The 27267-nt window shown below is 39.0% G+C and overlaps 1 protein-coding gene across 6 annotated transcripts in view; it reads left to right on the top strand.

Moving 5' to 3' along the window:
- Positions 1-27267, top strand: part of nlgn1 (neuroligin 1) — a 239751-nt gene that overhangs the window by 38350 nt on the left and 174134 nt on the right. Inside the window, exons 3-5 of one of the 6 annotated variants that reach the window (XM_029499464.1) lie at positions 7549-7567; positions 12873-12884; positions 18115-18135. The exons of 3 other annotated variants lie outside the window; for them this stretch is intronic. In XM_029499464.1, the coding sequence (XP_029355324.1) occupies positions 7549-7567; positions 12873-12884; positions 18115-18135 (52 nt within the window). Of the gene's footprint in view, positions 1-7548; positions 7568-12734; positions 12791-12872; positions 12885-18114; positions 18136-27267 lie in introns of all 6 variants that reach the window. 2 more of the 6 variants (XM_029499466.1, XM_029499465.1) reach the window with 2 other exon arrangements.

The raw sequence follows: 27267 nt of genomic DNA, 5'->3' as shown, positions 1-27267 counted from the left end.
AACTGTGAGTGCCTTGGGGGGGGGACACCAACATTTTTAGTCAGCTAATGGAGCAGTAACAGTGATTATTGTTTTCCTACTTGGAGGAGAGTTTGTGTGAAGCTAATGACTTCTACGGGATAATTAATTGATTCTAGGCCACCTGAATTAGCAGACTTTTAATAAAAAGTGACAAGGAGAACAAGTCCCAGTATAACCATCTCTGCACCATTTAAGTAAATAACTGTTGTAATTTGATTCAGTGGTGTGGGAGCAACATAAAAAAGGCCTTTGAGATCATGCCTGTAAGCCATGATCTGTAGGAAATATATACCTTCAGTGGAGTGGAGGATTGAAGCAATGTGATTTGATGGTTGTTGGGGTTTAAATTTTCCTTGGTTGTTTGTTTTTGTTTGAATGTTGATTATACAGTGACAGCAGAGAAATACCTCTAAGTGGCATATATCAATCATATGAATTAATGTTTTCCAATTTGACACCAGGAATACATATAAAAGGTGGCTATTTAAAAGAATTGGAGTGCCTCGCTTCAGTGAAATTCAAATTAGTTTTAATCAGCTGGAGCTGTTAAGGAAGTGAAGAGCAGCAGTTACATTCATGCATGTTTATAGTGTAATAGCTGCTTTGAAGTGAGTGTAAACCTCAGCTCCCATGTGCAGTGGAATATTAGTTTTCACCCAAATGCATATTTTCCAGAGGTATGAATGATTGCTGTTCTTCCTACACAGAGGTTTTTAACTTTGAGATCTATTACATCTGTTCCTCTGGGTTTCTTTCAGGAGTTTCGTATAAATTTGTAGCACACATACACACAAGGAGCCGTCCACAGACACAGTGTCAACAAGTGAAACGCCTGCTGTTATTGCTGAGTGTGAATGGGTGATGAATCTCATATTGAAAGACCTGCGTCGCACGTTATTATGTTGAGGTTTTAAACCAGCTAAAGCTCGACAACGCTGAGTATCAGGAACATGCAGCTGTAACCATAGCTCTGGAAAGAAAGACTCCCTTGTAAGTACACGGTCTGATGTTCAGTTTGCGACTCAAAGACATTCCCTGAAGGCCTGCAGAGCTCCAGACTTCATCACATCCACACTTTACTTTTCTCTTTCTTGTTTATTTCTCAAGAAACACGCACAATTGTTTAACATTATATTTTACAGCATATTTTAATTCAAAAAACTCAAATTCAAAATTTTCATTTCAAGTTTGTCCCAGTGCCAACTTTAAGAGGTGATGTGTAGCTATCACTTTGCACATGAATGTAACATGTATTACATGTATTTATCATTGAAATCTGCGGTTTTAGCTCAGGAATTATAGGCTGCTGCTTGTTATTCTACTGTGACCTCAAATGCCTTCTAAGTGTGACACTACCTTCAAATAAGTGAAACTTTAATCCTGAACATGCCTCAACAGTGCATGTTTACTGATTCAGTGGCACTGACTGAAATAGTTGATAATCCTTATTGCACTGCAAGAGAAACAGATGTATCCCTCGATATATGTGATTCCTAGATTGACGCTCTCTGACAGTGTCATGAAAATAGTTTGACCCTATACCAAGAAAAGATTTAGAATAATTTAGCAAAAAAAAAAAAAAGGGGGGGGGGTTGGCTCATTTCCATTCCCAGGTCAATTGGTCAATTACTCAGATGCCGATATGTAACCTTGACCTTTACTTTGACCCCACCCTTGCTTATGACAATGCTATAAAGGAAGTGCAGAATCATCCATTGTAATAAGCCCTGTAGAGAGTAGACAAAAAAAAGGAGCAGAAAAGATGAGGATATCACATTTGCTCTCTTTGTATTTGACACCCTCAGCATTTTGAATAGTGACTTAGTCTGCAGCTTCCTAGTTATCTGCCTTGTAGGAGTGAAAACATTGGACATCTCAGTGGCACAACACTTGAGATCTTTTAAGATCTTTTATTTCAGTTCCTTTAATAATGGAATGCCATTCTTTTTTCATCATGATTATTTTTGTTTTCATAACCTTTTTTTTTTAGTTCATATATAGCCATGGGCCATATATTGGCACAACCCAAACCAAACATTACACCTTGAAATCACAGGTATTGTCACTGTTGTTTTTCATTCAATCAAAATCATATCATTCAATACCTGGTTTTCTATTATTATGTCCATCTAATTCATGTTACTAAATTTTGTTAGAATTACATCTCTGTGCCATGAACAGCTTTGATTCAAAGTGACCATGATAATCTTCAGGCTTTGCTTTTCAAGTTCTGTTGTCCTGGACTGCATTAGTTTTAGCAAGGTGTACCCAAAAAAAACCCCAAACTGCCAGCTGAGTATGTTTTTAGAAAAGTAATTTATTGGCTCAAATCCCTTAATGTTTTTGTAGGATTGTACTGTATTTTATGCCAGTTTAGTCAGTACATCAATTTTGCTTTTCAAAATCAGTGTGAAGTTGTCAATTTTTCATCCCCAATCTGTGCTGAGATATTTTATGGATATGTTTTGGGCACCTGAAGATGTGCCCAGCAGGCCGGGCTTGCTTAAGGTTTGGGAAAGGTTATGACTAGTTTAATACAAAAAAAAGTTCACAGTAACAGCACCGTGTTAAAGTCATTGCCTTAATGCACTCATCACCCTCTGCTATTACACATCAGCTACTTTGCTGCTTTCACACAGTTACGCCTCTCATCATAATCCGTCCAGCTTTTCATTTCCGTAACGACAACAGTCTATGCTCTTTAATTTTAGTCTAGTAAAAAAGTAATTTTTAGGCAACAGGGTTGCTTCTGCTTCAGTGGTCACACGTCCACTTTTGAGGCTTTAACTCAAAAACAAACAAAAAAAAAATGTTGGAGGATGGTCAACTATTTAACCTTTTTCTGAGATTGGGCAGGTTGTCCTCACCCTGTGTGTCCGGTTCACTTTTTCCCTAAGCAAAGCGCCTACATCACTGCTTTCATTGCACAAGTTATGAAAGTCATCCAAGCAGTTCTTTCAACAGGTCACTGTAATTTAGCAGGACGCTCGTTCATTTGCTTGTGGAAATTGTTCAGTTCAGTACAGTAGTTTGGTCAGTACAAAATACTTTACAACTCTGATGCCAAATTCTTGTGACACAGGAGTATTATTAAAACATGATTGTGTTCTTTTTTGTTTTGTTTTCTGCAACAAGGAGTAATGTGAATGACAACTGCATCCTCTGCAGTGAGGAGCTCCACTGTTAAACACTATTAATGCCCCCAGTCGCTTCAGTCTGTTTGATGGTTTTAGTTCAGTTTGGTTAGCGCTGCTGCCCCACAATAAGAAGTTTGCAGGTTCGATTCCTGGGCATGGGACCTTTCTGCGCGGAGTTTGCATGTCCGTGTGAGTATTTGTAGTTCATCTCTGGGTGTATCCTGCCCTCGGAGGTTTCTGGAGCCAATCCAGTGGTAGAAGATGAGTGAGTGAATGAAAGTGGTAAAGACTTCTTTATACAAGTACTTAACACCACCGCAGAAAAAAACTCAGATAGCCAGTTTACACATGAATTGTGCGATTTTCAGGTCTTTGAAATCACACTGTATCTAGGCCAGTATTTTTGGGTACAGACCCCGTGAGAGTCTGTGGGTTGCTCCAGCAGGTGGATGGGACTCCAGACACACTTCAGGCCTGCTGGTTTATTGAGATGTAAGCGCCTGTGTTTATTTTTATGTAGCTACTTGCTGTGTCTTTGTTAAAGTGAAGTCACAATTGTGCTCATGGTTGTATGGACAGATTTAGGGGTTCATTTCACACAGCAACATTCAGTAAACATTAGAGATTATATTTGGTTTTGGTTTTAGGTAGCTCTTCCCGCAGGTCTTTCTTTTTTTTCTTTCTGGCAAGATGCTGTTGTCTATATCTGTGTTTGCTCACTATTCATACATTTATAGACTAGCTAAAGGTCTCTATATGTCAGTGCTGGCAACCTATACAGAATATTGTGTGTGTGTCCTTTCTTCTTTTTATATAGCATGGCTTGTGGAATCCCACAGGTATCAATTTGTGGATCTCTCCTGCACACAAGCTCATGTGCAACAGATTTATTGATATGCGAAAACAAAGAAACACAACGGCTTAGGCAGATGGACTCCAAGGGCGAATTGGAAAGGTTTTTCACAGAATGTAGAGCAATATCATGTAAGTGCAGCATAACTTCAGTCATATCATTCAAATTGTTTCTCACTTTGCACCATTTATCTTAAAAAATATTGCCAGGCTCAGGGGCACCTTCTGACACTTGAAGTCATAGTCTTAAAAGACATGTGATCAATGTCACTATTTTAGGCCGCAGTGTCAAGGTAAGAATGGCAAAATTTGCACGACTACAAAGTCAATGAGACATTTCTTCATTAGTGAGCTACTATTACAAATGCAATGCTTTTCCACTGAAAGTAAGTTCAAGTTTTAGGGAATCTCTGAAGTGATATGTGCTTCCTGTCCATCCTTAATGTTTATAATTCATATTATGTTGACATGACACCAATGCATCTTTTCATTTACTAATGTCTGTTTTGATTAAAAGGAACACTGCTCAAACACATGCGGACTAGAACTGTCAGACTGGAATTAGAATGAGCTGCATCACCTGAACATCTCATTGTTGATGCAAGATGTATGCTAATTGTGAGATGAAAACAAACATAAACTCTACCAAATTAAGACAGATACTAGATAGATTGATAGATTCTCATTTACTACGATTCAGAATCAATTTAAAGGTCCCAAAATCTATTAAATAAATAAATAAATAAATAAATAAAACAAATCTGCAGGCCGCCTGCGTCACTGCGGAGCCAGTTCGCACACGCATACACAGTGAGCACCAAATCAAGGAGGAAACTACAATAATGGGGGAAAGAGATTTAACCAGCCCCGTCCTTGTTGAAGACAAAGATTTGGACTCATTTTGGTTTTTACCTAGAGCACTATAAATATATATATTATATATATATATATATATATTTTTTTTTTTTTTTTTTCCCCTAAATTCTGTTTCATTTTTTCCAGCGTTAACCACTGTGCCACTGTGCTGCACAGGCCACTACATACATTTACATCAAGTCACCAATTAACCTACACATCTTCAGGTGCCCCAACTGGGAATTGAACTGCGTCCACTACGTTCAAGTCATCACATTCATTCGATTATTTATTTATTCATTCATTTATTCATTCATTCATTTATTTATTTATTCATTCATGGTTAGGGGCATTATTAGTGACCCCCTGTCAGAGCATTTTCCCAACAGATATGTTCCTTTTTATCCCGTAGGGGGAAAAATAAATAAATAAATAAACGTTATGTAAAATGTTGGTCAGTTCCATGTTATTCCGTCTTTATAATTAATTCTGTTTTTCCGCGATCTTGGTTTTATTGGGCCTTATTTACCGAATGCCCGGAAAGACCGAGCTTGACATGCGCTTCACAGTGGGCACGGTTTGCAAAATGAACAACCCATGTTTAACTGCACTATTTTTTTTTATATATATAAAGAGACTTTATACACTTCTATGAATCGAATCGTAGCCCCAAAAGTCTGAATTGAATCGAATGATGAGATAGTAAAAGATTCACACCCCTAATAGATACATTGAAATCATTAATTCAAGACAAAAATGACATGGCATTGATCCTAACACTTTAATTTACTGTTAGATAGATACAGATACCTGTAGATGGGTAAAAACAATGAATGTCATATCACATCTTTAAGTTAGGTGATTGATGAAAGCCAATAAAAACTCTGTTCTATGCACTCGCCTTTGTATTTACCTCAACAGCTTCAAGAAAAGGACATTTAATTTACTGTTGTCACCCCAATGGATTTGTGGGCTATAAACTAAGTTTCAGTATCCTCCTCCAGTGTGTCAAGCAGTCTGGTGCAGCTTTTAAGACAAATGGGTGTTTAAATAGAAAATGTTACTTTCCTAATGGAATCAGCAAATATGGAAGGATGGCAAGGAAATTTCAATTGAGGCTTCGTGTATATGGAATTGGATATTCAGGAGAGGTATTCATTGCTGTTTATAGCTGCTGCGTGCTCTTGTACTGTGCGTGTGTGTGTGTGGGCGGGCACACAAACCTGTGTAGGCCACACCGTGGTTAGCGGTGGAAACTCAGCATTGCCATGCATGACACGTTCTAGGGTAATCGCCATGGCGATTTACCCTCTGCTCTGTTGCTGTGGTGACTGAGTCACCAAGGAAGGGGGAAGGTTTGTGTATGTGGCAGGGGGGTCGGGAGGTTCAGACCTGGGCCCTGGTTACTTTAGGATGATAGCTCCCTCCCTTTTTCTATCTCCTATTTTTGCCCTCTTTTCTCTGCCTATTCTTCTCAAAGCTCCAATCTAGCAGTCCTTTTGCTGATCATCCCCACCCCGACTTCAACTTTAACATGTTACAGATTGTCCTTTACTTTTCTTCACAGTGGTTAGTACCCAGAGTTCCACCCATTCCATGTGACATACATTATATCTGGCCTTATGAGCAGCATTGTCTGTCTCCGGGTTCAACAAGTCGTCCAACCATAACCTTATAGGCTGTTTGTCCCTGCTGTTCCGATATGACCCCTAGGGGAGCTTTCTTGGCAGGGGGAAATATGCTACAGACAAATTATGGAAAAACCAAGTAGTGAGTAGTAGTGAGTATTGGCTCTGATTTCATCTGAATCCCTACATACGAATAAATCATTTACCAGAGCAAAATATTTCCCCCCAATTCAGAGAGCCACACCCAATCCCCTTTCCGTTTTTCCTGTGATATAGTCTTCCCTATGTAATGGCAGCATATTACAGTGAAGTAGGTCGGTTTAAGATACTGAAAAATAAACTTAAAAGTTCATTTTTCCTGTGAAATGAAAATTGCTACATGTATTTCTGTAAGAGCCTGAACACAGACTGACATTTTTAATTCATCCAAGCTCCGGCTATGTCCTGAATTTGAGCAACATAAAATATTTAATGTCTTGCTGCAAATGAATAATAATAATAATAATAAAAAAAAGAGCTCAGCAGTCAAATACAAAGTAGCATATTGATATGAATCAATTATCTTCTTGAGATGAAATTTAGCCTCCTGAATACAAACTATTTAGTTAGAATTAATACTCTCATTTGAAGGCTGTCCAACATAAACGTGCAACGTACCATGTTGAGCAGAATAAATTTGTATTGAAAAATAGTTCCAAGTTTTCAGAGCTAAAACTGATTTTAATAATATTGCATAAATATATTAATGAGCACTTTGACTTTTTTGCCCCCGCACAATGTTAAAGCAATGTAAAATGCAATTCCCCAGGATTCAATCCTGCATCACCTCTATGATGTACCTGACTGAGCTGAATGAGGTTGTAGCACTTGTAGTAAGAATATAAGCGGCTTTGTGCATCTCAGATAGAATGTAAACTCTTCTCTGGTGTCTTCAAAGTGTGTGGAGCAGCTCTCCACTTTTCCACTAATGCGAATGCTTCATCTTCCCACTCAGCGAAGTCCATTTTGTGTTTTTATGCCAGTCTTCTGTCATGTTTGCTTACAACAAGAGTTAGTGTGTTCAATAACTCACCGGTACTAGACACGGCACACATTGGCAGAATGAACACTCAATCTAGGTGTCTCGTCTTGCATTTTAGCTGGTGCCAAGTTCTTCACTCATAATTTCTTGCACTTGCCTTATCACCTCACGTCTGTCCTTTGAGTCAACATTTTCACTGATTCAGAATGGGAGTCAGAAGCATCTCATCCTCAACCAGCCTGGATTTGCAAGCATGGAGGAAAATGCTGTGTGATGGCTCCCTGAATTTAGGCTCAATGTGCTTCGAGCCTATGCCTGGGGACGGGGGGGGATTTAATCAGGAACTTGCTGCTCTTGAAAGATTTTTTTTTTTCCATTATGTGAGAGCCCCAATCACTGATGAAAAGGTATTGTTGAGAGGATTTCACAATAGCCAGCATGCAGCTCTCGCTAACTTCATGACACAGAACAACTGTACCTTGTTGCGTAACTTTCTGGATGGCTTCAGACATTTTGACCTTCATCTGGAGCCAGACTTTGTGCATTGTCACTCACAGTTTGTAGGTGGACTACAAAGAGCAGCATATTTGGTTCCAGTGTTAATTTGGGTCTGGGCTACCTGGAAGAATCTTTTCCGGTGACTATATCGGAGAGGCAAATGTCAAGGCAACATTTTAAGAATTTCACCAAATTACTCTGAACTTTTTGCTCTGTTTTTTCAATTCTGCCTTTTGAATTTTCTTTCTCTTCTTTAATCTTTTGCTTTAGAAAAGTGGTACAATTATTTGTACAACAATTAGGGTGACCAGACGGCACGCTTTGTGTGGGACAGTCCCGCATTTCCATCACTTTTTGCACATCCTGCTAATTGAGATGCTGTCCTGCATTGTTATAGACTGGCTCTAGTTTTGAAAAGTGTGTTTTAAAATCTGGTGCCTGTGCGGAGAAAGTGGTGAGGGCTGCCATCAGGGGGTGAGGCAGGCTGTGTGATCATGCCAGTCAAACTGGGACGCAGAACTTCATTGCAGTTTAAAAAGACTGGGAATCTGTCTACCCGTGGGTCTTTTTGTGTGGTTTGCCTGAGCGATTTGTTTATTTCACACGGAGGGGAATATGACTTGAAATGACACAGACAATGCAAGACTCACAGAAAAGGTTTTGGCTAGGCTACTTAAGCTTCCTTATGTGAACGAATTTGAGAAAGATCTATTTAAATTAAATATATTCAATTGTTATATGCTACTGAGTAAACCAGATGGCAAAGCAGAGCAATTTTATGAGCAAAGTCACTGAAGAGAAAGGGTGTTGTTGGTTTTTTTTTTAAGTTCCTTGATGCGTTGGTGTCCCACATTGTCCCACGTTGTCCAACACAAGCATAATTTTTGTCCCACATCTGGTGAGCTGGGATCTGGTTAACCTAACAATAAGACTCGCAGATTAAACTCAATGCTCACATGCAAAACAGCAAATTATGCATCTCTGCTTATGAGAAATTGGTAATCGACTGCTTTAGGATAAAGCAATTAATGGAAAAAGTTTGTTTGGTTTAAATATAAACGACCTGGGGAAATCATGGTTTCTGCTTTTACTTTGTTAAGGTTTGAAGACATTTCGTTGTTACAATCAATAGTGGTCATAGTTAAGAGAAACATTGACTGTTTGACTCCGGCGAACTAAGAGCAGCCTCAGGTCATCAGCACACATTGTCAGTCTTTATTATGCAACTTTATTATGTTGCTTTGTGAACCTTAGATAAGATGTGCTACAACACATGGGGTAAAAATAAACCCAGTCTGTCGCCCAGATTTCTGTTCTGAAAATCAACACTATTATTATACTATCTGTACCAGCTGCTCTGGAATATCTGGCAGTCAGGGAACTTTAAGTTTGTCTGGTGTCGTCTGCTTTCCCTCTTTTAATTTTCTCCTGATGCATGCTATCTAAAGATTGACAAATTGCTGTGTTGTGGCCTTGTAGACATTTCCAGTCCTGGATCAGAGCCATAGGTAATCATTTCTCAATTCCTTTCTGTATTTCTTCAAACCTTTTTTTTTTTTTTTTTGGCTTGTTTGTTTTTTCTTAGGTGTGTTTTTGACAACACTGACACCACTTGTCATTGGTCAAGCTTCTATGGTTGGACAGTGCAAGATTATTGCAATCGGTTCAACTCTGATGATGTCTTTTTCTTTCTTTTTTTTTTTCTTAAAGGTTGGCAATCATCTCAAAACAAAACCATGGGTTGCACAGAGCAATAAGCTGCTTGCAGTTACAGCCAGCAAGGTTGCTTTTTATGGAAGGACAGTCTGCAGTTTTTGTGCTGACATGGTATTAAGATTATTATTGGAATAATTTATTGAAAGTGAATATTATTATAATTATTGTCCTGTTCTGCCACACACTTTATCAGTCTGCGCACATTAGCCAATTCTGAGAAAGTCAGAAGCTGAATAATATAACACTCCGAAAGAAATCTTAATAGGCTGGATGAAGCGTAATACACTGCTTAGTGCTTTATTAAAGGTTTAGATCAGGGGCTTGAGAAGAGAGAGTTGTGCTCTAAATCATGCAGCCTTGGAAGGCTTAAGGTTTGATGGGAGAGGTATAAAACATGTGGAAGTCAGCGGGCACGTGAGATAGAGACGAAGAGCAAGATAAGTTGCCAAAAATAGGATGGACAGCAGAGATAAATATCCAGAGAGATGGATGGGGTGAAGATTAGTTTTTAATAGGAAGCTGAGCTTCCTTTTAATCGTTTCTGTTATTTGCATTTAGCTTGAAGCTCACTCTCTCTGAGTCCATGTGGTCTGATGGAATAGCTTCATTAAAACTCAATGCTGACAAATAAGATGCAGCCTATAAGCCACACTGTGCGCACTGTGATCCTTTTGTCATGACTTCTTCAAAACTAAACTTTATGAGTCAATGAGGATATTAATGATCCGAGTTCATTGATTTATTTAAAAGCCCCTCTCCATCTATTAGTTGTGGAACATACTGTTGCCAAACAAAGCAGTGAACAGAAATATGTGCCCATCATGATATAATTTGATTTAATCCTATTTTTGCTCAACTAATTGCATCAACATCTACAACAGACTCCATGTCTGTCTAGTACTTTCAGTTTATAATAATAAATCGGCATATTAATTCATGTACAAAGCCATAGGGATGACGATAATTTGAACACTCCTCAGCACTAACAGTCAGCATGTGTTATATCATTCACGTTCTTAAGTTGATGGAGGGGCAGCACAGTGGCATAGTGGTTAGCGCTGTTGCCTGACAATAAGAAGGTGGTCGGTTCTGTTCCCAGGCCTGAGGCCTTTCTATGTGGAATTTGCAAGTTCTCCCCATGATTGCATCCACCCACCGTTCATCCCACCGTCCACAGACATCATGTTTGGGTTAACTGGTGACTCTAAATTGTCTGTAAGTCTGGGTGTGAGTGTGAGTGTGAGTGGTTGTTGGTCTCTGTCTGTCTCTGTCTGTTGGCCCTCTGATGGACTGGTGACCTGTCCAGGGTGACCCAGCCCTCACCCAATCTGAATTGGGTTTGGCTCCAGCACCCCCCACAATCCAGAAATGGATAAGTGGTAGAAGATTAATTAATTAATTAATTTGATGGAAGCTGCCAAAAAACTGAACATGCCTATCACAGTAGTGTTTCACCGCAGAAATAAGTAGAAAATTGTCACAATCACAATACTTTTACGACTAAATGCATTTCACTGAAAAATAATGAAAGTGATTGCAAACGCCCAAACTCCTTCTGTTGCTGTTCTTGGCTGGCTTAAATCTCTGCATGACTGACATGCAAATTTGACAAGCACTGACATGTTGTGTTCCAAATGTCTGTATTGTGTGTATTATTATATTATATATTATTATTATTATTATTATTTACAACACAAGGGATTGCTAAAAGGAAAGCGTTAATATACTATACTGTTGGTTTAAATTATTTTAAATCGTGTGTTTGCAACTTTTTACATCAAGTCTGAACACATTGGCTCTACTGATGGCATGAGATTGCTCCAGAACCTGGGCTTTGTTCGAGAAATATCTTTATCGAATCCATATGCTAAACAATTTGTGCATAAATAACCTTACACAATGACTTGAGTTTGCTTGAGCAAGCAATGTCCATATTTAAACACACAATGGTACTAATACCCCACTGAACACCAATATACACTGCAGTAAACCCACAAAATATTCATTAGCAGTGAGACTTTTGAGACACTGCTAATGAATGAGTGGATTTTGAGACAGTGGAGAGATGATAGGACATCTGCAATCAGACTGATACAACTGCCAGTCTAACAAAACGATGGAATAAAGGCAACATTGTTAAAGGTTGTCATAGTGAGGCTATTACTTTCTTTCTCCATCCCATTATTGTGCCACTGTAGATTGAGAAGAGATGAGACAGCGGAGTGTGCACACATTCACTAAGTTTAATGTCAGCCCACAGTTCCACAGGGAGGAAACCTTAAATTAAGTTTCCTGTGGAGAGTTAAGCTGCCATCTCTGTCTGAAGAGAGGTCAAGGAGTATTAGGTGACTCATTCACCAAAGTTATCCTCTGCTGGTCGAGTTGTAAAAACAGAGCCACTACCAAACAAGTACCTCTGTGCACCTACTTTTTTTTTTTATTTTGGAAAAAGGAAAATTTTTCTCTCTTTAGGTAGTCTTTTTCTCTCATATTATTAGTCTTTATTTTAATCTTTATTTGCTGATGTCAAGGGTCATGCACTACTAACTGTATATGTGGTCCCGTCATGGTTTGTTTTCCCAGCCATTGATCAGGAATTATTTAATCCTTTATATTTACAATCATTTCAAGATGCTATCAGTTTTTATTTATACGATGATAAAAGGTAATAAGCTCACCATAAATTCACCAATAACATCACTGCTGACTTGTTTTGAGATAGCTACTGTTGCCACTCACCACCTCTTATAAACAGGAGAATGGAAGTTCATTTTCTACCTCAGAGAATAGATATTTGTTGAAATAGTCTTGACTCAAGTACTTCTACTTAATACGCTGCTTTTGCCAACATACTTCATTTCGCAGTCTTCTTCTGGTTGTCCATTCATTGATGAAAGCCATGTAATGACTTGCATTTTGCACCTTTTTATTTTTAAATTTCAACCAGGATGTTCGGTTTGCTCATAAAAGGTGTACATAGTTGAAATTGAAAGAACAAACAAACAGCCAAAAAAAAAAAAAAAAAGCCTGTTTTATAGATAGTGAAAGTATCTCCACTGAGTGTGTGAATGGTGACTTTCTGCAGGATGTTGTCATACAGCCTCAGTACACAAAGGGAGAATGGGTTCGCAAGTGGATAAATAGGGTGACAACATAGTTCTTGGCCTGAAGTTCCTTTGTGTTGTTCCTGGGGGCTTAAATCTTTGTCACATATTCATGCTTTGCAAATTCAGCGCTGGATTTTAATGCATGATAGTAACTAATATTCACCTATAATATTTATCTTTAAGGGGCTCGCTCACACCAATGCTCTTGAATAGTAACCATAGTGTCGTTAGGAAAAAAAGCAGTTCAAGTAGTACATTCAACATATAGTGACTGCGTATAGTCATGTGTAAACAAAAATGAAAGCAATATGTTTATACGGTATATAACAGAACAGAAGGAAGACACAAAGCGACGTGTCATTGGCTCCATGCGTATGACATTCCCTTTGGAATAGGGCATTGGCACACAAATTGTTTTAATTTTAAGTTAAAATATATTTGAGATTCCATTATTTCATTTGTACTGGACTAAATGGTGATACAGCTTGTACAGCATATAAACTATAGGGGCTAAAATTCCCTCATCAATTACTTCCTGCTTTCATTTTTGCCTGTTGATATTTCCAGATTTTCATTAGCTGTATTCAGAAACCGCTTGCATTATTTCATTAAAAGTGATTTATAAATCCTTTCACATGCTACGTTAGCATTCGGTAGCGCCCACATGCCAGCATCTGATGTGTTAAAACCTGCTCCAGATGCACCCAAAGCCTGTGTAGAGACCAATGTGTGATTGTTTCCTGTGGCCCTGTGTCGAGATGGAAATGTAGCAGGGAAATAGATTATCTCCCACCAGATGGCTACAAGACTGCACAGAGTTAAAGTTTGAGACGACACCTTGAATGAAGATAAGAAAACTTCGGTGTAGATTGATATTTTACTTCTGCCAGGTGCAGTTGGGAATTTCTGATATACGCCGCATCACTTATGCAAGATGTTAGCTAACGTCACAACTGTGTCACCACTTCAGAGCTACTAATTCCCACCATTTACGTTTGATGGCACATATGTTATAATATGGACCTTGAGTGAATTATCTGCTGTGGTAACTAATGGTGTCATTATGGAGCACAGAAGCAGGTGGAGTGTTGGAATATGTACCAAGGCGTGGATGGGGAGGCTAACTCCAGGCATCCTGAATCATTCAGAGGGAGCTGGACTGGGATTATGGGCATTTATTATGCCAGACACATAATAAAATGGCATCAGGGGTCCTTTCCCGCTTGTGCCATATGACATCTGAACATGACATTAGCTCTAACTGCATCGTAGGACAGTGCTGATTGCCTGCTACAAATCTACTCCATATTGTTGTGAAAGTACGTGTACAGAAGTGGCAACCCCTCTACTTACATCCATGTGTTTATTGGTGCATGACAGTTCATGTCTGTTAAACAAGGCTCGAGTCGCTTGGGACATGCATACTCAACACAGAGACGCACAAAGATGCAACAGAGATCAATGGAACCTGAGCAGCTTGCAGTCGATGTGTAGTGCGGTGTATTCTGGAACGATTTCCTGCCGACATTTTAATGTATCTATAGTACAGGTCGATGAGCACGCCGGGAAGAATTCTATATTTCTGCCTGATGAACTACTTAATCATCTCGGGGATGGTCGGCTGAGTGAGAAAAAATCTATATCCATTTTACCTTTTGTCTTTCATTGGCCACTGCCTCTCAGGTCATCAAAAAATAGACAGAAATGTGTGTGTGTGTGTGTGTGGGTGGGGGGCATGGAGTTGATGGGTGAACATATAGCTCATTGCAGAAAACAAGAGAATTAGTTGTTGATCATAATTCACAAAATAGAGAAGTTACAAAAGGCTCTAACTCTTAAACTGTACAACAGTCAAACCCACTTTACTTTGCCACACCAAGGCTTGTTTAAAAGTATAATAGGATTTATGGAGACTTGAACAGAATATAAAATAAATCTCTGACTTGTCCTTTCATCATCTGATAGCAGTTTGCTAAAAGTCCCTGCAGGCAAAACTTTGCATGGAAAAGCAGCATTTGTAACGTTTCCAAATATATGCCTTGCCCCAACATTGACTTTCTTTAATTCCAGATTAGAAAAAAAAACAAAAACAAACAAACTTTCATGTACTCCAACAATTTATACAGTTTGCATTCACCTTTAGCTGTCTTTCTGGTTTTAACCTGTATTTCCTGTCCCTCAAAAAACACTGTACTGAAACACAACTCTGCGTGCTGCAAAGCTGCATTTTCCAAATAAATGTAAACCCTTGCTAACATCAGAGGTCATTTAATCGAGCTTCCCTCAACTGCTACAGATCTTTTTGGCAAAAAAATCAGTAAAATATTACAAATATTTAAATATTAAGAAGATTGGTTTGCAAACATAAATTTAGGAGAGGCAGAAATAAAACATGTTAATTTGCATATTCATTTTGAAGTAACAATTACACACATGAGGGCACGTAACAATTGGAACATTCTGGTTTGTAGTAATACAGTACTTTTACATTACATCACCATATAGTTGACAAATAAATTAATATTTTTTTTAGAAAATTCAATTTCCTTTCTACCCATATCTATCTAAGGCATGGCAGCGTAGTGGTTAGCGCCCCACAATAAGAAAATTGTGGGTTTGGTTCCCAGCTTGGGGCCTTTCTGTGTGGAGTTTGCATTTTGTCCCCGTGCCTGCGTGGGTTTGCTCCCACCGTCCAAACACATCATGTTTAATTGGTGCCTCTGAATTGTCTGTAGGTCTGAGTGTGTTTTGGCCCTGTGATGGACTGGTGACCTGTCCAGGGTGTCCCCCGCTCCTCGCCCACAGTGAGCTGGCATTGACCCCAGCACCTGTTGTGACCTGGAAACGGATAAGAGGTTGAAGATGAATGAATGAAAATGACATATCTATCTGTCTAGAAGTAAACATACTTCTATAACTTACTTAAAATTACATCTGTGCTTCAGCAGCGACTGCCTGTCTGCTTCTGTCAGATTGTACAACAAACAATACACTCAGCAGGCCTACTAAACACACCATCTGCATATTCCTTATCTGCTTCTATATTTGTAAATTAGTTCATCATCTAAATTGTACATAATTTATTAATATATTCCGTTTATCTGTCTTTTCACATTTCATTCTCTCTACACTGGCAACTTTCTGCTGTAATACACAAAATTTCCAGACTGCTGGACTAATAAAGGAAACTCTTATTTCATACCTTATTGTATCACAGCAGCCATTACGTATGGAAAATAAATATGTAAAAGCTATATATACTTGATACATATTATACATATATATATTTTTTTTACATCTGCAATACCTAATGATCTTCACGAAAGGGGATTACTAATTTAGACTAGTGCCCGATATAATTGTGTATAGACATATTGTCTAGTTTTTTTGTTGATTTAGTTTTTGCTTTTTCTGCCATGATAAGATCATTCCCAGGCCTCCATTTTCATTGTAATACAAGGAATCATTGAGCAATTTGTTCATCTTTAAAACACCGATCAGAAACTAGATAGAAGTCTTTCTCAAAAGCAGCTCTTCCTGTGTTGACAAAAACAAACAGAAAGATGGGCACATTTAACCAGGCCTTCCACTAAGTGAAGTGCAGCCATTATCGGTATCATCTCTTCGTCCCTCTGTACTGCTCTCTGTAATCCTCCGCTCCTCATGCTTCCATTTTGTCCCCTTACTCTCTTTCTCTCCATCTCGCTGTTTCACTACCTCGCTCTCTGCGAGGCTTCTCCCACCACCGCAACGTTTTCCTGATCATTCTGTCTTGCTTCCTCTCTGTCACTTTCTCACTCTAACACACCTCTCAGTCTTGCCTTTCTGCAGCAACTGTCTTTTTTTTCTTTTTTTTTTTTAAATCTGTCTCCACAGAGTTTGTCTTTGCGGTGACCATTCAGAGTACTTACTGGTAAAGAGGCAAGACAAACATCAAACTGCCTGGAAATGGGGCTGGCAGGGGAAAGAGTGCCACAGTTATTTCACGGTTCTGTGTCCTCGAACTTCTCTTTCTCATTCAAACGTGTTTTTTCTTTACGTCTCGCACAAAGTGTGCGGGGATTCGATAGCAGGTGGAACCTGACGGGGTATTCTAAATGGATATAAACAAAGGTGGAAAACTTACCAAATAAAAAAAACCCTATCTTATCTGCACAATAATTTCTCTTGCTTATGTCGGCCTAACATAATTTAGCAATTTTAAACATCTTTTTTTGTCTGCAACTAATATATTAATGTATACATTTCATCCAAATATGGTTTATATAGGTGATAAGACCATTGAACAATGCATTTTTCTTATATTATTTATTTACTAATTTTGCCATAATGAGATAAATATTTCTCACTATAGAGTTTACTACAAATACTGTATGCTGGGAAATTAGCTTCACACTGACAATTGAAACATCAATTACATGTATCAATGGCATACCAGTCAGAGACCAGTCTGAAAATGCAGAACTTTGAATTTGATATTTGAGGGGGAGGGGCATGTTAATTCGAAGAATGCTTAAGTAAGATTTTTGACTGGAATTCAACGTTTGATTGAACCCCCTCGCTATCATGCGATTGCTTTACAGATTATGGATTGTTTAAAGTTACAGGGTCACATTTGATGGTTAGAAGCAAAAAGATCCAAAATCTTCTCAGTTGAATCAACATCAATACTAAACTAATGTACAACTACATTCATGTCATGAAATGATAAGAATGCTTCACTAAACTACTGCATTGTGGGTCAAGGAGATCTATCAGCAGTTTACAGTTGGACATTTAGTTTGACATCTGTGTCCTCAGAGGTTCAAGTAGTGTACCAATCGATGCATCAGTCGGATCTGATAACAAAAAATGATATGCTTGAGGTGCTTTAGGACCAGAGCATCATAATGTGCCACATAACTCAGTTTTTTCACCTCCTGTCATGTGTAGCACAATGCTCCACATCATTCCTTATATCTACATTTGTCTCTTTTGGGTAGCAAGTATGAATAATTCAACAAATGCAACTGATTTGCATTAAGGAGGCAGTTAATGAAATGCATTTCAGGCAGCTGAACTAGTAATCTGTTTTTTCATATAACATCAGCAACATCACAATTAGATTTCTATAGAACAGAAAGCTGGTTATGCCCCCACCCCCACCCCCGCCTCAAATTTCTTCCTTTGAGGTTTTTTCCATTATCACTGGATGATTGAAGCTGATTCATCATACTGTGGCTTCGTGGATATGTGACTGACTAAAACTATAGCAGGCTTAGGGAAGAGAAGGTATAGAGGCAGAGGAAAATGGACAAAAGGTCAAAGTGAGGAAGCTTCAACTTATTGAGTCTGCAGTGTAATAGCAACGTGGTGCATTGGGCCACGTGGACCATATCATGTGGCTTTTATTACACTATGATAGATTGTTGTGAAGAGTGACTCACTTGTTTTAACTTCAATTTTTTGAATGAAAATTAAAAATGTGCACATTTAAAATCATAACCTAAAACCACCTTCAATGTTTAAACAACAGTTCACTTACTAGACTCGGCTGAAATATATTCAAATAAATATTCAAATTGATATACATGAAGGAGTGAGTATAGCAGACTTTACCATAGTGGGCTTTCAAGGAAATTTTTATAATAAAATGAAAACCAACCGAGAGGCCCCAGTAGGAAAAAAATACATAAATACAAATACAGATCGACAAAAACATACCCAGCAAGCAAAAAAGATGACAAAGAAAAACACAGGAGCAAGCATGTAAAATAATTTGAATAGAAGGAGTAAGAAGAAGTGAACAGAAATACTGGGAAAGAGGGGAGACACGTGTATGTGTGAGAATGAAGACACGGTATGAAGTAAAGGATAGAATGTGTGCGTGTAGATGAGATATGGAGTGGTCAGTAGTTACCTGTTGGAGTTTCGCTTGAAAGTGGTAAGAGTCAAAGATGAAAGCTTGAGGCTGTTAAATACTTAAGACAGTGTTAGAGACACTGTGATTGCCTCACTAGTTGAGGTTCCTACCAAGCAGTCAGCCATTTTCAAACAACTTCTATTTCTGCAATGTTATCTGATTGATTTCGAATTGTCGCTTCAAGCGCCTGTGCTCATTGAGCCACGGATATCAATTAGCTGAGCGTTAATGCTGACGCCATTGACTGATATGCAAACAGATGACATTGATTGGGCCTCAAGCTCCGTCGTAGCACTTCTACCCAAACCACAAGCACCAAGACAGAAATGAGCCGGTGGCAGCCAGACGGGAGGAAAGTGGATTAGATGTTGCTGATGTTTGTCCTGGGTTAGCCACTGGATCCAGTCACTGTGGTGATCTAACCCCAAACCTATGTGCCATGAACGTGGCATATATGAGATATGATGATTGAAGGAGCTGCTCACCTACCTAAGGGAAGTTCGTAAAAATAGTTTCTAAATGAGATTATAGTATCACAGTGGTTTCAATGCAGTCTCTTCACAGGCAAGAATTACATTTCTTGAGGGGGAAAAAAGAATAGTTGGCATTTAAGTGGATAAATGGACCTGATATAAGCTAGAAATCTCAGTACAGCACCTTTGATGTAAACGTATCTGATTTCGTGCTTTCCTATCTGTAGTGGTTGAGGAGATAGTGCTGCTAAACCTCTGCTGCATGTCGGAAGATAGATGAGCTAGATTTGTCATTCAGCCAGTGCACCTATAATTACACAGAGGAATTATGGCTGCACACTAAAATTACAGACTGAATAATAAGAATTGCCAGCACTTCCATTCATTCACAGGTGCTTCATGCTTAACCAACAGCTAATTGAGTGTGGGACGTAGTTTCCTGAACAGCCTTGGCATTGAACACATTATCTGAGATCAAATCTTCATGGGTGTGCGAAGAAGTAGTGGAACAGCACTAATAAATGCGCTTAATAATAATTAAAACCCCATGCAGACATGGACCACCCGCATTAATGGTGTCACTTATTTTGGCAGTTTTCTCAGGATGCAATGGATGTAGATGCGCAGTGGGCATAAAAATCTTCCTCACTCTGACGTGAACTTGTGCATATTTATTGTATCAACCTCCATCACACAGAAATATCTTTGTTTTTTTTTTTAAGGATTGATGTAAATGCCACTGTGCAAACTGTGAGACAGCAGACTGCTGCTTTGCATTGTTCTTCTTCTTTTTACCCTTTGGCAGTCTGTAAAAAAAAAACAAACAAAAAAAACCAACCTCCTCTGCCTCAAGTGTTTCTGTCTGTGCAGACTACACAGCAGCCCTCAGCCATTTTAATTGTCCATGCAATTGCAAGTTGCAGGATGCCGACTGCTCTCACTTGCCACAGATGGACTGTGCTTGAAGACTAGCAGTTAATATCTACACTATGTAAAAGCTTCTTCCCATGTTTGATGCTGGCAGGTTTTTCTCAGTGGATGCAAAAGTGCCAAAAATATCTACATAAACAGACGTGAATGGACAACCACCCAACATAAATATGGTATAACAGCAAAGCTCTTGCAGTACAGTACATCCTGGCTGGATGAAGGTTTTATTCACGGTTATTTATGATATTAAGTCTGAAATAGAACAGACCTCTGACTAAATTACCAAATATGGCCATGACATAAAATAAGATTAGGTGGCAGTTTAATTCTTTTATTTTTAAAGAATTACCGCATTGAGACACTTGGGGAAAAAAAAGTCAAAGTCATAAAAATTATGCTCTTACTATATTGTTTTAATATTTTATATATTACGATGTGCCTCCTTGTGTCATTTCAAGAAATGTTATTTGTCCACATTGGTGACAACAACGACAATCCAATGAATATGATAATCATACGAGATATGTATTTACAGACAGGACCAAATACTCAAGCTGAGCCTTTCACGAGGTCACCCCAACTTCACGAATGTCCCCAGAAGTGTTTCTCTGCTACACAGCTGAATGTAAATTAAGTCTTCGTACTTCTTCTTCGTACTTGTCAAAACTATAGGTTTTCACAAGGGATAACAAGATGGATCTGCATATTTTCAAATGCTGCACTTTAAATGCAGCCTTCTCCTTGAGCTGTGACAGTCACAGAAAGAAGGGCGAATCGTTTTCAAACTGCCGGTCTCGAGCTGTAACATAAATATCAAAGAAAAATGAGATGCATTCAGTTGACTAAACTACCAGCACAGTCGAGAACAGTAAATAAACATTCAATCCAGCAGACTGCAACAGTGCAGATAGTAAAAGCATCCAAAACTTAAGACAACAAAAAAAAATTTAAATTTATTTAATCTTCTTGCTGTTTTTGTGCATCTTTTTTTTTTTTACATGCAAAAGATCCCTTCCTCTCATTTCACCTTATATTTTCTAAAGATATGTCTTTTTTTTTCTTTCTGTCTGCCTCATTATCCTCCTTCCCTCCTCTCACATAACCCTTCCTTTTTTAAAAATAAACACAGCAAGTGGGGAAGAAAAGGATGTAAAATGTTCCTCCAGGGTGTTTCCTGCTTTGCTTTGGTAATGTCTCCTGCTCCTGCTGCTGGGAAGTAAGTTTAGATTTTTAGCCTCCAACAAGGGAAGTTAGGGCAAGGTAAATCAAGGAAAATAACAACATTACTTTGTACTTTTTCTATTGCAAAGAAAATGAGGAGAAGTGGGATTTATTAAGTTCAAAGTATAGAACAGCAATGTGCATTCATCGATGTGTGATATAGTATGGGCTTTCCTTGAAAAGTGGAATTTCTCTCCTCTCCATTTTTACTTTTGCTTTTTATTTCTTAAACAATTACTGTATTTGTCTGCTGCTGATGTGTTCACCATGGGCATTAAGTTTTCATTTAACCCACCTAATCAAATGAGATTTTTGTGGTACTGTACACAGAACAAAAAAAAACAAAACAGCTTGGCTACTATTGTCTTTTGTATCAGTTGATAAATTAGTGCGGTTAAGGCGACCAGTCCGTGATTTCAATCTTTTTTTGGATTCAGTTCAGAAAGTCTTCAGCCTTCTTGGTGTCGAACAGACCTTCCTTTTGGGACTGCATTTTTTTCAGTCATCAAGCTCCAATAGTTTGTGCTGTTGCCCCACTATAAGAAGGTCGCGGAGTCGTTTCCTGGCCTGGGGCCTTTCTGTGTGGAGTTTCCGTGTTCTCCCTGTATGGCTTTCCTCCGGGTATTCCAGTTACCTCCCACCGTCCAAAGACGATATGTTTGGGTTAACTGGTGACTCTAAATTGTCTGTAGGTCTGAGTGTGAGTGGTTGATCATCTCTGTCTTGTCCTGCAATAAACTGGCCACCTGTCCAGGGAGAAGATAGCCCTCAGCCAATGTGAGCTACTGCGACCTGGAAACGAATTAGCTGTAGAGGCTGAATAAATGAAAGGATAAATGAACTACAATATTCATATACGTAAAGACAAACTACAGTCTGCACTTCCACTTACAGAAACTTTTGTATGTATTTTTGGGAAAAATAATTTTTTGTCAAGGCTCCATCGAGAACTGCGCATCACTCAGCTTGTGTGCCAGCACACAGAATCCAGACTCTCTAAACTGGATACTGATCTAAATTTACAGTAGGTAATACACTGACCACAAATGAAGCACCTGATACAAATAACCTGAACTATCACTGCAACCCTGCTACGAAGAATAACGGAGGTGATCTGCTCTCTACCCACAATCCCCTACACTACACACAGTTTTTCTGGTGATGTCCACTTCTCCTGCACCTCCAGTGTTCTTTACATGTATTCAGTAGAGTGACAGTGACCGATGTATCCAGCTGTATGAAAGGCCGGGCTGGTTTCCTTTCAGTATTTAGCTTTTTCCATGAATTTACACTTTCATGCGGATAGAGCAGTCAGCCATATTGTCGTGAAGGATTTGGGATCAAAAGCTTTTCGATGCTCCTTGAAACTATTTCAGATCCTATCCACTGCACTGACCCTCCCACTCCAACTGTTTGACCCAAACTTGCTCTGGTTTTCCTTTTTGCTGTGAGGCAAATGACTTCCACGGCCCTCCTCGGTCCCCCCACAGTCAGTGCTGATTTAGAGAGCTCGAAAGAGCAGAGCCTGGGATGGATAGATGAAATATTGATGAAAAGCTAAATGTGTGATTTGTAGCATGGCATCAAAGGCATCTGCTTCACTGGGCCAGTGAGGGGATGGAGGGAAAGCTGAGGAAAGAAGGGAAGACAGATGAAAACAGCAGATACGCATGCAAATGAATTTGTGCTGATACAACATGCGGTACACCAAGGATAGGAAGTGGACAAATGAATTATATTACAAAATAATGCAATGAAGCGAGAAATCTCTTTGAAATTGTGAATATAATGCCAGATATCAGACAGATAATGTGGTCGGTTGGCAGTTTATGAGGAAGACCGACCTAGAATGAACTTCATCATTGGTGTGTGTAATTCATGGTGTTGTTGGACTGTACTGTTTCATACGGAGAGTCTGTTATTCAGCCTGCTCTCTTTAATGTAGATGGACTGGATATCATTTCAGTTTGAATATTTTCTAAAGGTAGCACAGTTAAGTAGGTTTTAGAATCTGTCCTTGCCCCATTGCACTGGGTCACTTCATCTAACCCAATGGCACATCAAACTCAACCAACATATGACTTAACAGCCTAAACTCAGCAGGTGGGCCATCACACCTGAGCAGATGATGCCTTGATTAGGGAGCGTAGTCTTGATTTGGTTAAGATGGATGTAACTTCCAGGCCTCATCTGTGTTTGTTTGGCTCCACCTTCACAAAAGGTTATTTGATAAAGTTAGGGTGTAGAGACAATCAACGAACATCCCTTTCATCCATATGAACTTATACAGGTTGACAAAAGACACAAGAAAGACTAGTGAGTCCAGATGCTGTTGTTTTCAATATGACTATCTACCAACTTCTTGTACTGTGGAGTGGCCTTGAGCAGATTACGTTAAAGTAGTCTTTTTTTTTTTTTCCTTTTTATTTCCTTTGAGGATTTTTTTCAATAAGTTCACCATAGTGAAAGATATTGCACAGTTTCTGTTCTGTGGGACACAACTGTCACACCATATTACTATCTCAGCAGCATCTGAATAATCATGCACAACCTGGTCTTGTATTTTCATTTCATTTGCTCCCCTCACTGAATTCGCCTCTGTCCACAATGCAGAATAGCCCTGTATATGTATATATGTTTCCAAAATGTTAAATTGTTTGCAGCATCATGACAAGTTGGGTTTTCTTTGAAGAATAAAAGAGCTCTTTAAGCTCTAAAAAAGACTGTTGGCATTTCTATATTCTTTCGTTTTTGGTGTTCTTGAAGCGTTTCTGCCTTGTCAGCCACTTTTTTTTTTTTTTTTTTGTGTCTTTATCATCTTGGTTTAGCAAGTTTTGCTTTACAGCAGTCTCGCATGCTTCACAATGATCACACTGGCATTTGTATTTTTTTTTTTTTTTACAGGAATGACAGCTGAGGTTGAATTCCGTGTTAAATGTGAGTCAATAATGAGGCTCTCTCAGCGGTTCCATTCCATTCGCTGCATTTAAGTCTGTAGAGATCGTACATTTGTGAAACACTGAGTGTTGCCTAAAGGTGCTGCCTTTCTCTTCTGGTGAGACAGTAGCATGATTCAACTGTAGAAGAGATGTGCACTTTATACCTGTTTGTTGTCTTTTTGTCCTTGTACTTCAGTGACATTGAAGTTCCTACGTTTTTGGCTGGAACCTTTTCATTTGTAGAGTTGGCACATTCCTGAGTCAATGTTTATGGATTTGAAACTCCTCTTTAGGTTGTACTCCTTTGCTGAATAGCCATCTGCTTTTCACAAGAGTAATCAGATGGAATGCTCTCATACAACCACATCACTAAGGTCTGAGCCCCGAAAAGTTTGTGTTCGTGAACAGATGAAAGTACAATCAAGCTCTTGGACCGAAATCACTACATTTGTTGGGAGAAAAAAAACAAAAACACATTTAACTCTTCCAAAATACTTAATGGAATCCATTCTTCTCATTGTCTGCATAATGTCTTTCTGTGCTATTAGCTGCCACACAAGAATTATATCTGTTCCCATATCACCAATGAAAAAACAAAAGAACTAAAACTAACAAAAAAACGTACAAGATAAACGGTAGCATTGAAGCTAAATGAGAGAAGTCTAAATAATGGAAAAACCTACAGACAATAACCTGAAGCAGCTACAGAGATGTGGGTGTTTAGATTATATTAGATTAAGTGGAGTTTGTGTGGCTAACGTGAGTGTGTATGAGAAGCATTAATACAGTGATGCAGCTGAGTGGACCTGGACAGGTTGGCAGGCAGTGGCAGTGATGGAAAAGTGACATGTGATGTTGGTGTCCGTGACACAATGATAATATGATCTACGGTCATATAAATCAATGGAATCTACGATAGTGTTGACAATATATTGTGCATTTTAATATCAATTGGCAGTGTTTTAATATCAGATTCAATGGTTTGTCATCAAGCACTGAAAAGGTGAGGCAGTGCCCCGCCACTTCTTCTGGACCTTTGCTTTGCCTTTCCATCTAGCAGATCAGGAGTTTCATTTCTGGTTTTCTTCATCTTCTAGATCTTGTATTGACCTCAACACTTTTGCTTAAGTGCCATTTTGTCTAAAGACACGTTTGGTGGTGGAAATTGGAGGGTAGAGGCACTTTAATCTCTTTTTGCAGAGGTTGTTGAGTGTTATCACAAGGTTTAAAAAGTCAAGCAGTTGTTGGCCTGCCTTTCGCAGGACCACATTTTTTTTTTTCCAACAGTCAAGTGGTGGGAGGACGCAGGGAAACACCTTGCAGAGCGGAGCACTGCATTTGGATTTGCCTCTCTCCGACAACAATATGTTAATATAGCACTACATTCACTACTCTACTTCCAAGCATTTGTTTTACAAACATTCAGAGCTATGTACAGAGAGAGCCACAAGTTAAAATACTTTTTGGAGCACGCTCCCTGCCGACCGATCACATTTTGTTCTGCACGCCTCTTCTGCCTGGTACAAATTTCTCTGCTACCCATACCGTGCAGCACCACAGCATCACAGTTCTTTGTACTTATGTTAGCGCTAAGACATGCTCTGTTACGAACAATTCAGGATACGAATAGCCGTTCGGAAGGTAACTCTTTCCTAAGTTTGGGAGTGTCTGTACTGCCGTTGAGTGTCCCACTGATCTGCTCTGGCTTTTCTCTTTCTAGTTTCTACAGAAAATATCATCACATTCAAAATAGACAGAAATGGACAATGCAAGCCTCTACTCCATTTTCTTGATTTCCAAGGTAACAGACCGTCTTCCATCTCATTGGTTCCCTGAAAAGGAAAGCAAGTACCTCGGGAATGTTTACATCAGAGTGACTGCACAAAAAAAAGAAAAAAAATATATACACACAAAAAAAAAGCTGGAAAACAGGTTACAGAATATTTTCTCTAGGGGCTGTAAATAGCTACTACTACTTTGTGACATTTCATCTGGCATTTCTATGCATGTCAAGTTGCTTCTGTGACATCTGCACCGTTTTGGTCAGAATTACAGGGAGGGTTAGAGATGAGTTGGAGAAAAACCTTCAGGAAATTGACATATTATTCATATGACATTTGATGGGAGTGTACTTGTTAGTAAATGCTGATGACAGAAGATGCTGAAGTAAAAAACCAGCATGACACAGTAAAATACAAAAAAAGAAGAGGCAGCATCAACACATGAAGTCAATGCTTGTCTTTTGTCTTCATCCCAACCCTCCCTTCTTTCTCCTTCCACTTCTTTGCTAACTCTCCTTTTATCCGAGCCAAATGCTAATATAGCCAGAGGGCTCTTTGAAATTGAAATGATGTGAAAATAGAATTGCAGTAGCAAAATGAGCAGTGTTTGCCGGTCCCGTTGGGGCTGAGCGAGCCCTTTGAACGTGCCTCTCCCCCAGTGAGGAGGCCCTGTTCTGGGCCACGGTCTCTCTGGCATTTCCCTCCCCTTTCACATCAGCTGGAGTGCTCCCAGAGGAGCAGACATCAAGCCAAAGCTGATTGGGATGGAGCTTGATTCACACATGCGCACACCTGCATCGCGGCATTTGCACACATAGTCATCGTTAAACATAGTTAAAATGCTTTAATTTGAGTGGAGTTGTGGCCCTTCTGGTGCAATATGATTTGTGATGCATGTATTTCTAAAATTAGAGAAGAAATAGTATCATGAGATGCTCTCAGTCATCACATCAAATCATCAGTGTGGAGGTACATCATATACTCTGGGTTGGACGAACAGTTTCACAAAAAGACATCTAGTTTCATATTTAACAAAGAGAGATGTTTTAATTTTGTAACCATGACAACAGAAGTCTTGAATTGTAGCCCTTCCCCAGCATTACTTGCTGTAACTCCACCTAAACCAGGTCAGATAATACTTGACAGTCTCAGAAGATGAAAGCCGGACACAAACACACACTGTATT

This window comes from Echeneis naucrates, chromosome 4 (assembly GCF_900963305.1).
Source record: "Echeneis naucrates chromosome 4, fEcheNa1.1, whole genome shotgun sequence".
Lineage (NCBI taxonomy): Eukaryota > Metazoa > Chordata > Actinopteri > Carangiformes > Echeneidae > Echeneis > Echeneis naucrates.
This window is presented reverse-complemented; position numbering and strand designations above follow the sequence as displayed.